At 44.1% G+C, this 15,226-nt stretch overlaps 1 protein-coding gene across 3 annotated transcripts in view; it reads left to right on the plus strand.

Annotated features, from left to right (window-relative positions):
* The window catches only part of LGR4 (leucine rich repeat containing G protein-coupled receptor 4), a 58,871-nt gene that overhangs the window by 5,126 nt on the left and 38,519 nt on the right, over positions 1-15,226 (plus strand). The window contains exon 1 of one of the 3 annotated variants that reach the window (XM_085223888.1): positions 9,282-9,442. The exons of 1 other annotated variant lie outside the window; for it this stretch is intronic. In XM_085223888.1, the coding sequence (XP_085080014.1) occupies positions 9,297-9,442 (146 nt within the window). In that variant the 5' untranslated portion in view covers positions 9,282-9,296. Of the gene's footprint in view, positions 1-9,281; positions 9,443-13,792; positions 14,691-15,226 lie in introns of those variants that run through there. One more of the 3 variants, XM_085223889.1, reaches the window with a different exon arrangement.

The raw sequence follows: 15,226 nt of genomic DNA on the forward strand, positions 1-15,226 counted from the left end.
CGAGGCATTATCAGCTCTGTTGTTGAAATGGGATCCTCAGTGTACCGATAGGTTTTGTTGTTGTTCAAGTCTAATATCGATAATTACACATTTAATTAAACCTCTTGCTTTAAAGTATTGGAGATGATTTTGTTCAGGATTGAAAAGAAAAAAAAAAAAACCACCCAGATTATTATGAAACATAAGAAACTCTTTAAAACATAACATCTTATTCCTGCAAGCCCTGCATTAAGAATGCAGGAGGAGCCTCAAACCACCCATATGTGGTCTGCAAAAGCTGTACTGAAGGTGCTGCCTTCTGGTAAGGAAAGAAGTGCTAATTCTTTTCCTTGAGGAAAAAAAAATGGAAAGAATTTGTGAAGTTGTGAAGAATGCCCTGAAAAATCAGGCCCTTGCAGTGAACAGCTGTGCTCACAGCATTTTCTTATTCAAATATGAGGACTTTTTTAAGCACTGTACCTCCTCCTTTTCTCTCCCCCGACCAATCCTGGAGGAGTGCTGGGTCTCACATGGACTATCTTCCCTCCAAAAGCTTGGAGAAAATGTGTTTGGACTTTTAAATAGCGCACAATTAACAATGAATCATAAATGGATATGCAATTTCTGAAGTATGCAGGGGAGGCCTAAACCTGTTTAATTTGGCTTAATGATGCTGCAAACATGGTCATGCATTTTATAACCTTGTCCTGTGAAAATGTGTTGGCTTTTTTTTTTTTTTTTTGGGGGGGGGGGGGGGGAGTTTTCCCATTACTTCCTTGACATGTGCACAGTTGCACATGAATAGCCTGACCCAGTGCCTCAGCAGGCAGAGCAGCATGGCCATGCTTTCGATAGGCCTGTTACTACAAGGAAAACATATGGGATATTTCAGTCCTGTCTTTGCAGGCAGCATACAGGGTCTGCTCCTTGGCAGAGCTGCTGCGTCCAGCCTTCACTTGGTTCTCTTGTGTTATAAAAGCTTGGAAGGAGCTATTTTTTTTTATATTTTTTTTTAATAGAATCATAGCGTGGCTTATAGTTGGAAAGGATCTTAAAGATCATGGAGCTTCAACCCCCCAGTTCAGTGTGCCCAGGGCTCCATCTCCATCACCTCCAAGACTTGGGCACCCATAGCTTCTGGGCAGCTGAGTGCCAGGGCCTCAGTGCCCTCTGAGTGAGGAATTTCTGCCCAAAGTCTAACCTCAACCTCCCCACTTGTAGTTTAAAGCCATTCCCCCTTGTCCTGTCGCTATCGGACCATGTAAAATGATTCTTTGAGTCTATGATTCTAACTGGAATGCTTGGGTTTAAGAAGGGGGGAAAAAAAAAAAAAAGTAGTAAAATGGATTTGCTAATATTGACCAAACTGTTAATATTTTACAGAACAGTGTGGCTCTTGGTAGGTGTAGAAAATCCATGTCTTTTCCAAGGGCAAATCTGCTGGCGCTGTGCTGAGTGTTTAGTGGAGACTAAATTTCTTGAATACCCACCTTCAAGTAGTGACCTATTCAAAACTGACTTAGTCTTGCTTGAAATCTCTTTTCCAGAAGTTTCAAGGAGTTTGTTTATGTGTTTGTTTGCTTTATACCATCTTTCCCACAAAACCCCGGTCTCCGGGCCAGAAATGTGCAGTTAGGAATTTTAAGTAGGGTTTTGAGGATAATAAACAGCAGTCGTTCATGGCTTCAGCCTCTGCAATTGCGCTGCAAAGCCGACGTTTCCTTTTTAGAATCTCTCCTGAGTAATCGTGCCAGTAAAATAAATCTGAAGTGTGTTTGGAAGAGAAGACTTTTGTTTAAACAACAGCGTGTCAGAAATCCTGCTTTGGAGTAGGGCTGCCTGTAGTGTTGCTGTCTCTTCATTCTCACAAGACAGTTTTTTGTGCCCTAATAACTAATCAATCACATGGATGGGAGAAATACTGTAACGCACGTTGGGTTGATGCATATATCTAGCTACTCTGGATTTTTGTCTAACCAGCTTCATCCCACAGTTCTTTCAGGCGAAGCACATCACCGAGTCTCAGTTGATTTGGTGCCATCAGCAATGGAAGATGGAATGATAACAGGAACATCAAAAATTTCCTCCTTGATGCCTTTATTTGCAGCTCTGGGGATTCAGTGTCCTGTCAAGGTCTGAGAGATGCCATGTGCAAGTACCGAAGGAATCACCAAGTTAAGGAATTCTGCCCTAGCTGGGCAATGGTGAAATCATCTTCCTCCATGAGCTTCAGCTATGCCTGTGGAGAACACACAGTTAGGAATGTCTACACACTGCTCTCCCCAACCTGAAGTTCCCTGTCTGGTGAGAGTGCAGCTGTACGTTGAGCTTTTTCCCACAACCTTGGAGCAGTAAATGTTGCTCGTGACAAAACGTGGTATGTGCTTGCCTACGTGGATCTCTTGAATGGTAAACACCCAACATTTACTTTCCAAACTCTTGGTGCCTTTTTAAATAAGAGTTGGTGCCTTTCTTCCCGTCCTGTCAGTGTTGTGGTGTTCAGGGTTACGTGTGTTCTCCAGCTTGCCTGAATTCAACAGGTATGAGCTGAACATCAATTTGCCTATCGCTCCCCGAACTGTGAAGGACCGCTCCGTATGTGCTTTATGTTTTAAAAGCACTTAGCACCTAGTTAATTTTCAGAGAATGTATGTAGGTCATCCAAGAAGCTTCAGCAAATAATAACTGAGTGTTTGTGTAATTAAAAAGGCAAACAAATGCTCTTCTGGTGCTGCCTTGCCAGCAAAAAGGCATTGCTTGTGCTTTAGAAAGGCTCTCTGCCCCAGATATGCAACTCGTGTAGAAGGAGGAGATGCTGTTGCAGCTTCACCATCTTCTCAGGGTTGTGCAAATGACTTTCCTTGGGTTTTTGCACAACAGCCCAAGGCTTCTGAGGAAGGGCTAGGCAAGTAGCTCCTCTCACCTGTTCTCTTATATTAAAGCCATTTGAACAAGATGGTGTCCTCCATGTAATGGTGGAAGCACGGTGAGCACCTCAACTGCTGAAAATCTCAAGTGTATTTTAAGCATTTTTTAGCTGTTGAAAAGATGCTATCTGTGGAGAGATTAATGAGCAATAAGTAAACTATGTTGGATCTGGGCTTGCAGAATGCAGTTTAACTGCTCTAGGTTTCAGCACACTCATTTAATTACTGGGTTACTGCATGTTTTCTCTGGGGGGTGAGAGTATATGTGTGTCTGTGTGTGTCTAGGGGAAGCGTATACGTTCATACAGGGTATGAATGCAGTTTGGGGATGCCACGTTTGTGTTGCTGAAACAACCTTGCTGCCTTAATTTCCCTTCAAGAAAATTGTGGATAGGCCTTACTATCGTTTACACTTGATTACTTCAGTGTTAACTTCCCCTATGTGATTTAACATGCACAAGCTTAATTATTCCTTTCTGGCCTAGGGAGAGATTTCCTTCCATAATTACCTTCACTGCCCTTTACCCTTCTGGACGTTAGTCTGTTTGGAGAAACAGCGTTGCTCAGTAAGCAATTCAGAACACAGTAGTGCCTGAAACTGTCCTGGAAACATAATTTATACCTTTTACATTTCATGTTAAGCTTCAGTGCACTGAAGCACAGCTGCTAAGTGTATAGAACTACCAAATTTCTCACTTAAATAAGGGCAGTAGGTACTTAGCAGAAAAGCACTGGTTTGCAGCTCGTTCTTGTGTTGCATGTGAGGTGATTCAGGTAAAAAGGAAATATGAATTACAAATAACTTTCATTAATTCAGCCATTTCTTTTTACAAGCAACTGCTGTTTAGTCATATACTATTTAAATGTCAAAAGAGCGTGACTCCATATGAGATGAATGTGATGCAGTATTGCCAGACTGATTGCTCCTGTGATAGCACATATGTACATATTTAATTTGATGGAAATTTCTCAGGATTACATCTTTCTGATTTTTTTTTTTTTTTATCATTGGATAGTTTCTTCCTTAAAATCTTTTTATTTTAAGGCAGTAGTAGTTAGAGAAGAATCATTTAAGTAGGGGGGAAAGTGCAGAATTAGTTCTTACAGCTTTGTCTTCTGCAACTTGTATTAATCTGCGTGCCATACAAAACTTATCATCTGATATATCAAAGAGATGAGGATGCTGCCTTCTATGCCGTGTAACTGTACACAACTATTTTGTGATAAAAAGTTCGTTTTGTGTTGGATCCCTGGAATAGATGGTGCCTGTATTAGGATAAGACGGTTATTTAACTCTACTATTAATTACAGAGCAAATGTGTTTATAAAATGGACTATCTTTATATATGTGGGAAAGATCAAGTGCTTTGAATGTGACAGTGCAACGTATGACTTTCCATTAAGCTGCTTTTGTTATGTCCTGATGGGATATAACCAGGGCGACCATACTGGAAAAGTTTTCTCACATTTTATTTTAAGGTTATTTTGTAAAGTTGTAGTTTCTGGCCATTTGCAGGATTACTCGGCCCTCCACTATGAGTTAAATCATTGCATATGCCTTTATACTTGTCAGATTTGGTGGCGACTCTAAAATGAGCTGGTGCTCGTGCCAGCCTTGTGTCCATTAGAATCTGCCTTCCTCGCAACGCAACTTCTTCATCAGAACATAATTCGCATTGATCAGTTGGGCTTGAGGTAAGAACTAGAGTGTGTTTCCTTACTCGCCATCATCTGTGGTGAAGTAAAAACATACCCATGTGTTCTTGTGTGGAGGTAACTGAGGAAACTGAGGATCACAAGTCCAGTTTTTTTGCTGGGAATCAAAATGGATGCTGCCAGGAGGACGCACACCCAGGCAGGCTGGAAATGCAGGTGGATCACTTAGATTGCCTTCCGTGGGTCTCCTGCTTTTCCATCACAAGTGCATTAGATGTGTTTATATAAAGAATTGATCTCGTGTACATGATTAAACTTGACAAGCCTTAATCTCTGTTGCAAAGAGTGTGGGCTAGATAGTTCATGTGGTAGGTCTTTGTTTTTTATGTAAATACTTGTGATGTTGGATTTGCATTAAGTATGCTGTTTTTCTCTTGACAGTCTAGTGATAAAAATCTACTTAGGTTTAAATAGTGTAGTCACTCAATAGTGAGTGCTGAAGGAACTGAAGAAAGAACTTGACCTTTTCAATAAAACTACTCATAACAAGTGCTTCTTTGACCTCTTATCTATAATGGCAAGCAATAGCTATCAGATTTAATTTTTGTCAGAGTTTCTGTGAAAGATTTCATTCAGATTTATGAATTTTCTTTTGAGAAACTAGAAAGCACGCTAACTGTTCTTAGATTCTTGTGTCAGCAATGGTAAGCATTGTTATCTTCAGTTCGTATCAGGGGAGAATCCAGAAGGCCCAGAGCTCTACTGCTGAATTTGGTTGGCACAACTGTTCCATCTGGGCTGTGACTCCTAACCAAGCAAGCTGTGCAGTTGTTGTGCCAGCAGGAAACCTTGTACAACAAGTATCGAGGAGCAGTCTTCCACCAGCCTGTGCAGCCACTGCTCTGGCAAAGCAGGCCGTGTTATTTTATGCTTTTAGGCCGCGGTTGTGAGAGCCCCGTCAGTATTGAGTGCTGGGCTGGGCACTAGTGAGAGGCAGGTCTTCCCCTTTGAGTGGCTGGTTCTGGGGCTTTTTTGGGCATGGGAGGGAGGAGTTGAGTCTTGTTTTGCTTTTTTAAGCTGTATTATAACAGTGGCATTTGTTACTTCCAGTGTAACTTGGGTTCTGTTGTGATAGGACAAGAGGAAACAGTTTCAAAATAAAAGAAGGGAGATTTAGGTTGGGCATAAGGAAGAAGTTTTTTTTTACAGTAGGGGGTGGTGAGACACTGGCACAGGTTTCCTAGAGTGGCAGTGGATGCTCTGTCCTTGGAGACATGCAAGGTGAGGCTGGACGGAGCTCTGAGCACCTTATGGAGCTGTAGGTGTCCCTGTTTTTTGCAGTTGGGCCAGACGACCTTGAAGGGTTCCTTCCAACTCAAACGATTGTGTGATTCTGCGTGGTTTGGGAGTTTGTTTTGAAGGGTCTTTTGTCAGGTGCTCTCGTTGGGATATTTGTACTGGCACAGCGTGAGTTTGGATTCTATCTACTAACACCAAACATACGTAGGATGATGCTTTATGTTCATTTCTGAAATTTAAATTACTACTAATACATCAATTTGAGAGCAAATTCCTGCTTGATCGACGTTGAAATTCCAGCAGGATTACTGCTGTAACAAGTCCTAGTGGACAGGCTTCCTGAAAATATACGCTTGGAGTTAAATAATGCATATATTTCCAATCCCCTTTTTTTTCTTACCTTGTTGTAGACCTACATCATATTTCTGTGTAGCAGGAGGAAGCAAGAGCGCTGTGTGACAGCCGCTGGGTATTTGTTGGCCATTAATTCGGCCGTCTCGGCGAAGACTCAGAGGGATTTTGGTGCCTGACGTTGGAGGACAGTTCCTGAAAGGCAAGTTGCTTCCTGGGCTGTGTAAATATGGGCACAAGCAGCTGGCTCTTGGGTTAGCGTAAAACAAACAGCAGCCAAGAGGAAGCGGAGAGGTTGCCGTTGCTGAGCCGCAGCCAAGGCCCGGGAGCACCGTGTGCTTTCGGGAGGTCTGCTGGCACCTTCTTGTCACGCTGAAGACCTCCGCATACATTGCAGACAAACACACAGATCGTTGGTGAGGCCCCTTCAGCCAGCAGAGCCTACCTGAGTGTAGAGAAGTGCCATTTTCAGCCCATGCTGGGACCGCCAATGCTGTCTGGCCGTGTCTGTCCATCCATCCGTTCCGTCTGTCTGCCCGCCGTGGGGCTGGATGAGCCCTTGCCCTTTTGGCACATCAATGGCCGACTGCAAGTTGTTGTTTTGTTTTTTTTTTAACCTTAAAATAGCAAGGAACCTACAGCAAAGAGGGGACACAGCAAACTCCAACTTGTCTTTTATTGCCGATAATATTTAAAAGCTGAAATGTAACAGTATTTCGGCGGTGAATACGTGGAAATTGTGTATACTGCTTAATGTGTTTCAGAAATCCCTGTTACTTTTCTTCCTTAAATACAAGAAAACAGGCGTGTAATGCCTCATTGAAAGGAGCCTGTAGGGGTGCTTTGTGAGGGTCTTAATTAAGGGCTTTGAAAGACTAAACAAAAGGAAAAAGAAAATGCTGCAGGGTTATTGTTATTCCAGCCCATTGGCTCAGCTAGCTGCCCATCCATTGGTGCCTTCTGTCCATTTGGGAGCTGAATTACACTTTTGTTCGTGGTTAACAGAGGTGAAAGAAGCCAATTATTGGCTGTCTTTTCCACAGGGCAGCTGCAGACGGATTTAACTGCGGGCAAATATGGACTTTTCTGCCACAAGGATGGTTGTGATGACAGTTAGTTTTGTGGAATTGTATGAAAGAAAACAGATTTTTTTTTATTTTTTTTCCCCTCCAGTGACTTGTGTAGATGTTTATTGAAAACTACTGTGAATATGCTGGCTTGGAGTAGGACTGCCTAAACGGCTGGGTTCCCTACGCTAGCAGTGTACTCAGGTTGTGTGACAGAGTGGGATTTTTTTAGTTTCTTTCTTTTTTTTTTTTCTTTTCCTTTAAAACAAATTAACTGTAGGATGTTTATTTATTTTATTAATTGGTTTGCAGTGTGCATTAACCCTGTTATGGTCGTCAGACCATGCTTAGCTGCAGAACGACATTTGCAGCTAACAGGACAGCCCACAACTGCAAGATTTAGGGACCTCAGGAAGCATCTTTGAGCTGGGAACTTGCAGCCTCTTCTCCCACATGGCTGTCAGTTAGTCCAGGGTGTTATAATGGCCTTTCCTACACCCTTGTTTTTGCTTTGTCCTAGAATATCTTTGTTGGAACCTATGCTTTTAAGTCACGTGAATGAAAAGATTTGGCTGATGATGAACTGGGCTTGCAACTGTGTTGATCCTGGAGACGTTTACTCCACTTTGGGGCAGTTGTAGATAAAGAAGCCATGTCTTGTTCGGAGTTCACCCACTGAGGTTTGTTACGCCAAAATCCATCTCAGCACGTTGGCTGCTCAGCAGGCCTGCTGGTGATTGCAGTAGGGTGGCAGTAGGGGCCCCTTCTCTAGCCACCCAAAGTCTGCATTTAGGCATGGTTTATAATGATTGTGTGTGTGTGTGTGTGTGTGTGTGTGTGTGTGTATTTGTCATCCGTCAGCTGCTTTCAGGGCAGGGCCCCAGCTCTGCCAAGCTCCTGAGAACATGAACTGTGTGTGTGAGCAGCGCTCTGGAGTTGTTCGTGCAGTGTTGGCAGTGATGGCCCCACACACAGATGTGCTGGCAGTGGAAGGGCTGACCAGCTGAACCTGTAGCTGATCTCTGAGAGCGTCCTGGCAGGCATTTCGTGTGGCTCTCCTTTAGGTTAGTGCCTAAGGCTCCTTGGGAGGTAAGGGTGGACGTGAACGACCGCTGTGTTTTGCTGTGTGCAGTGGACTTGGCCATACATCTCGGATCAAAAAGAGGAATGTAGCTGAAACCAGCGTAACTCAGCATGGTGGAAAGCCTTTTGCTCAAATTGGGAATTACTCTCCTGTTAAAATGCTACGCAGTAGCTGACGACTCAGAATTACCAAACCCTACGTTTTGCATCTTAGCAAAACAGGGTAGCTTGTATGTCATTAGCCAGCTCGAGATGCCTCAGAAAGTGCCATGTGAAAGCACATTTAGTTCTATAAAGGCAGTTCCAGGTGCTGCCATGAAATCTATTTTGACACTAGAAAGCAGCACTGTGTGCTTTTTGTTTTCCCACAGCGTATAGATAATTATAGAGCTGTACTGCAGAAAAAGCTTTTTTTTTTTTTTTTTTTTTGGCCAGAAATAATTTTTAGTTGCATCCAAGTTATGTGTGTTATGCAAGTGGAAAAAAAAATCCCCAAAGGTTGGCACCGTTGTCTATAGGTTTGGTCTGGTTGAAATGTTTATATTTTCTGTTCTGACTTAATCCTATCAGTGACTGTGTTCATACGCTAATTTTGTTTTGCCTTTTTTGCTTTGGTCTCCTAAAAATGTCGGGCTTACCCAGAGTTCTGAGGCTCGAGTTGCTTTCTAAACATCGGGTGGGACAGACTGGCAGACCAAAATAAACCAGCAGAAAACGAGTAAAATTCAGAATACTTAAAGTTACCGAAGTTGGCTTTTTAATGCGGTTGGATTCGTAGCCGTTCACGTGCTCTTTCTAAACGGAGCAAAACGATGAAGCGAAAGCAGAAGACTTTCATACATGTGTGTTGTGTATCTAAGGATAGTGCTGCTTTTCTGTTGGTGATTTTAAGTGCTGTGCTCTGTCGGGACGGCTCAGAAACATCCATAGCTGGATGCCCATTTGCTTCTTGAGAGTTGGTGGTGCCTGGCCTGGGCTGTGGCCAGAGGCTGCCAGCTCCTTCGGCAGCGCTGGGCTGGCAGTGTTTGTTGTAGGGCTGTTGCTAGGAGGAGCAAGATGTGCTGTCCTGGAGTCCAAAGGGTGAGCCTGGCTCTCTGGGTCCTCGGAGGCGTTGACGCTGCTTGGAATTGCCCTTGGAGCTGTGTGTGTGGAGCTCAGCGTGTTGTGGGTGTTTGTGGCTGAGGAGCAGGGATGTGAGAGGGGAGGTGGGGAGGAGAAAGAAAGCAAGATGGGCTTTATTAAGCTGGTTAGGTGACATAGATTGGTGCTGTGTCGTTAATATTTCAGCAGCCGTTGTTCACGAAAGCTTTTGGTAAGGGAACAGTGCTTGAGAGCTCCCTCAATAGCTGTGTACATAACATTGACCTTGTCACATGTGTGGAGTGTGTGTTTTGGATTTAGCCTTAAATTAATACTCTGATATGTCCCTAACCTGGAACTGACTTAACTCATGAATGAAAATAGAAATGCATGGGGTTGTATTGTGGTTACCTTGATGGTTTACTGTGAATCTCAGGTGGTAAGGGCAATTGTCCCAGCTGCCAATACCATCCTGTTTGAGCTGCAAGCATGGTGTTAAACTTCATTTACTTAAGGCACGACAAATGTCCTTCCGTCAAATTCCTTTAGGGAATTTGGTGTTGATTTTGTTGATGACGAAGCTGTGTGTTGTGTCATCTTTAGTTGTCAAGTTCTCATTGCCTTCTTCAGTACCTTCCCTCCTTGCTGTAGGGAGGACAGAAAGCAGAAGGATTATTATTTATATCTAGATGATTGGTCTGATTTTTTTCTTAATGATCTGATTACAGCACGCTGCCTATAAGCGATTGCACAGTGGAACACAAGACAGCTTTCTTCGTCAGCAAACAGGGTGTAACTGCGCCCTGGGGGTGCCATAGGTTGTAGCCTAAAGCATACAACCTGTTGCTGTCCTCTCTTCTCCCCCACAACAAGGAGGTTTGTGCGTGGAGGCCTGTGGATTGAAAATTCCTTCTGGTCACCTCTGCTGGCTTCTACAGATCACCTCCAGTTTTGCCAGCAAGTGCTGGTTGTCGAGAATAGTTTGGATGCAAGTCTGCACTAAGATGAGCGCAGTATCCCAGCTGCCTCTGATGTCAGTGATGGTTTGTACTTCATGGCTTTTAAAAACTTGGAAGTCAGGGAGTGCTTTGATAGAGCCATGTGGAAGCTTCCATGGCCAGAGCTGGGGTGGCAGCGTGATGTGCAGGATCCCACACAGACCCTGGATGTGGAAGGTCCCAGCTCCTGTTCTGCTCCACCCACTCTTCTTCACAGCCTCCTGTGGGCCACTTGGTCCCATCCCATGGCAGATACCTGTGGGTGTGTGAAGAGTGGCTCAGCACAGATGTACCCTTAGGCTGTTTGTCTGCTGTGCCTGATGCAGTCACGGCCCCGTTTTTGTGCTTGCTCCCCGGGTCAGAGAGTAAGCGAATACCAAAACCTGAATGATACGTCATTTTGCTCTCTGCTTTGAGTAATTTCTACATCTGTAAGGGAAATACTCTTATACCGAAAGGTATTTTGTTTCTCTCTCCAGCTGAAAATAAGCTCTTCCTTCAGCCCCAACCCCACACCAAACTTGTGGCTCTTAAGAAGTGAATGGAGGAGCACGGGAACTCGAGCAGTATTTCAATTCCGGGCTGTGATCCCTTTAGCAATAACTCATTGGAGCTCTCTTGGTTAATTCCACACCATGTGTCAACAGAGACCATTAATCCTACGTGTGATTGCTTAATGGCTGGCCCACTGTGACTCAAATACCAGTCCAAAATAGGTCTTTGCATACAAGTATTGTTCCCTCCAGTATCTTGATGATGGCTTGACTGACACATGAATAGGGTACATTAGAGCTAGTTACTGTGTCTGAAAGAAAGCTAAGACATCATGTTGGAGGAAAAAAACAGGTTGATGTGACATGAGAAGAAGGAAGGACAAATATGGTGGGGGAAAGAGGGGAATGTTGCTTCTGTTGCAGGAACAGACCTGTCTGGCATTTTTTAGCCTTTCTGTGGCTGTCAGTGAAAATGTTTTAGGTCCTGCTTCAGCAAAATGCCCAAGGCTGACTGGCATCAATGGAATGCATATGCATTTGAGGTATTTTTCCTGAAGCAGGGCTCCGTGTACCTCGTTTCTTAAAGCTGCTGTGTGCCTTGGTCCCCTCTCTAGCCAGGATTTGTGGCTGTTCTGAATGGCAGTGGCTCCCTGAAGAAGAATCTTACGTGCTTCATCCGCAAGTGAGCATTGCCTAGAAAACTTCTTGAACGCTCAGGTGAGCAGCAAACCTTGCAGGCAAGGAGTGTCTCCAGCCAAGTGTTTGTCCAGAGCCAGTCAGGGTGACACGTTGAACCGTGCTCCTGGCTTCGTGCTGCAGTGCAAACAAAAGGTGATAAGGTGCTGTGGGTCTATAGGAAGCAGCGGTGTGTTTGCTGGGTGGGAATGCAGCAGTGTTAATACCTTGGTCAGGGAAGGGGTTGACTAAGCCTTGAAGTATTTGGATATTTCCTTTCTTACAAGAATGTTTCTTTAGAAGTGGAAAAGGAAACATTTGCATAAATTGCATGACTGATATGCTTATTGTGAGTGCAAAGTTAAGTTATGCGTCCAGAAAATGTTTCTCTGCTGTTCAAGCACTGGAGGTCTGTGGTCATTTCAGGGGCAAGAGGACCATATTTAAGATTAATGAGGAATAACATCTGTCGTAATTCAAAAAATGGTTCCAAACCTTTTTTTCTCATTAAAAGGAGTGGTAAATGAAGCCTGGAAGGAGAAAACTGTGCTGGGACCTGGCAGTAAGAATGGGAGGATGTGGGGAGGCTGCCCTGCCCCGTTGGTAGAGGGCTTTTCCTAGCCCTCATCAGAAGCTGGAGAACACAAGTTTTAAGTGCATTGCGAAACACTGGGCCATCTGTGTGCTGTTACTTTGTGCTTGTTAACTAATAGCACAGGCCGAGGTAAGCAAACCTTGCAGTGAGAAATGTGTGGTGTTGCCATCCTTGGAGGTGTTCGAGAGCCATGAAGATGTGGCACTGAGGGAGGTGGTCAATGGGCATGGTAGGGGTGGGCTGATGGTTGGACTTGATGATCTTAGTGATCTTTTCCAACCTTAATGATTATATGATTCTATTCTATGTATAGAAGGTAAGAAATTAATTTTTTGACCTGTCACGTCACCATTTTTGAAATTTAGGCAGTGCTGCAAGGTCACTTTCCAAGTGTAGGCTTTTCTGTGAGCATCGTCTTTCCTTTTCCTGATGTTTGTTTGCCTTGCATTTGTGATTTTTAGCTGCTGGGGCTGGCGTGCCCATGTATAATAGATCCACATATTGTAGTTGTATTAATTGAATTCACAGTCTGGGCAATTAGTGTTCAGTGTGGTGTCTGTGAAGTAATGCTTCTGGGAAATAATTGTTAGCTTCTTATTATCAAGGATATACAGGAAAACGACGACAACAAAAAAGCCCTACATTTTTTCTTTTTAATTGAATGGATTTAATTAAAATTTAACTGCTGACCCTCTAGGCTTTCTGCCCTTTCATCACATACCAAATATGATTAAAATGTGGGACACTGTTAATGTAAACTGACTTGCTCTGTCCCCTGAGAGTTTTTATATCCATCCTGAAGGAATTGGCCAAATGGGAAAGTAACTCTGAAACTGAGGTGGAGTTCAGCTGTTGGTCTCCACCGAGACAGCCTCCTGGGATATGATTTGGTTGCATATAAATTGGTTCTCATCCTGTGAGCAGGTTCCTCCAGGGGATTCAACACTGAGCACCGCAGTGCTGCTTGGACCAGCCTAGTTCACTGGGCTCAGCTTCTGCTCCAGCCTGCTGTCTCTCTGTAGAGCTCCTGATCCATTACTGTGGATGCAGCAAGCACTGATGCTGACCCATTGGAAAGAATCCAGCTCTCCTGTGAGACCATTTGCAGCCAGAACTGTTCTTCTATTTTCATTTTTGAATTTTGCTGCTATTTGATTGCTGCTAGAGATGCATGACTAGCAGTAACGAGGTCTTAAGAGAAGCACCTTTGGGGCTTGCACTGACTTGTGCCCTCGGAGCATTAGTGTCCTGTTCTGAAGCTCTGTTGGCTGGACTTAACCTGGATTCTGTTCCAAGTGGTGATCACTGCCGTGCAGCTACATATTGGACTAACAGTTCTTTGGTGATCTAAAAAGGGGGACAGAATCCATTACTCTTATTTTAATGTTCCCAATGATAACGGACAACGCATTGTTGCTGAGTATTTGCCAGCACTGTGTTGTATTAGAATTTTCAGTAATCTGGCTTATTTAATATTTGAGTTTTTAAAAAATACTAACAGCTATAGCTTTTCATATTACTGCTGAAGCTAGATCAGTGTTACTACCTGGGGAGTTTTACATAAGAGTAGGACCTTTTACCTAATTGTTTTTGTACAAGTAGGTGGGAGGGCTTTATTCAAATATAGATAACTCTACTTAAATCATTTTGTAAGTGTTATAATTAAATAGTTCAGTGGCAGAGGGCCCAGACCTTGGAAAAGACTGAATGGAGCCTACAGTATTACATGCTATTATCTATCAGCAAACAGGTTAAGCTTGCTCAGAGGGAGTATTTTATAGGATTTTAAAGGTGCTTTGTTGAAACACGATCTTCTTTCCTTCAACAAACACTCCTCTCCCTCCTTCCCCTTCTCCTTCTAAGCTTCACGAAAGATAGGTGGAGGGACAAAAAAGTTAGCTGCTTTTGAAGCGTAGGGGAGCACAGAAGTATTTTATTTTTTAAGCAGCCCGTTGTGACTGGCTTTGGCTGAGATTTTCCTTTTCAGTCGTGGCTACTGCAGGTAGATGGCCCTTAGTTAGAGACTCCAGCTCTGTTCTCCTGTTCTGTGCTCATTAGCGGGTGTTGCTGTAGCTCTGCCAGGTGGGAGAAACTAAGCTCTGCTGTACCCGGGAGAATGAAACAATATTGCCCGGTAGGTTTCTACAAGATGCTTGTGGTTCATCTGTCTTTTTTTGTTTTCCTCGTACAGAAAGAAGACTGAGACTTGCAGGGTAGGCCGCAGCCACTGTCCACGTTCGAGCCTGGTTGATGGCTCAGCCACCCAGCAGTAGTGCTGTCGGAGGGAGAAGCAGGCTGTTTACTGCTGTTAATCTCTTCTGCCTGAAATGGCGAAACTAATTGTAACGATAGGGCCGTGATTCATGCCATCCCCTCCGTGCAGCTTCACTCTTGTGCAACGCATTGCCACCTTGGGCTGCTCATTGTTGCAGTTTCGGTGCCAGCTCCGTGCCTGATCACGCCCTGACCTGCCCCAGCCGAAGGTGGTAAGAGAGCAGGGATTTACGCAGCTCCTCCGTACAGATAAGCCGAGTTAATGGCTAACTGCTGGGAGCTGCAGCTCTGCCTGGCCGCGCTGCCAGCGGCGTTGGGCCTGCACTGTGGTGTGCTGGGGAGCTCCGATCCCAGCAGCAAGTCTGGGGTGCAAACCCACCGCCTTTAAGATGGCATAGCTGAGCTTCAAACGTACCGCTGAACTTCAGGGTAAGCAGGGCTTTTTAATGGTGATCAAAAGGTTGCTCTGCTATTACGTGCAGAGCAGTCCCCTAAGAACAAACCTGCTGTGCCCCTGCTACCTGTCTGCTGCTGGAGCTTACTTCTGTCACTTCTAATTGGGGCTGCTTGGTAATGAAACCAGCTTTGCAGCAGAGCAGTGGGGTAGGGACACCCTGAAAGTTCATATCGTAGTCCTGAGTTTGGAATCACGATGCATCTTTTTGTCAGAAATGCAGTTTTGCTGAAGATTAGATATCGAGTTTGTGGATATCGATGATGCTTCTCAAATCTTTGTTGTTAAGATGTT

The sequence above is a fragment of the Meleagris gallopavo genome, chromosome 5, assembly GCF_905368555.1.
Source record: "Meleagris gallopavo chromosome 5, MGAL_WU_HG_1.1, whole genome shotgun sequence".
NCBI lineage: Eukaryota > Metazoa > Chordata > Aves > Galliformes > Phasianidae > Meleagris > Meleagris gallopavo.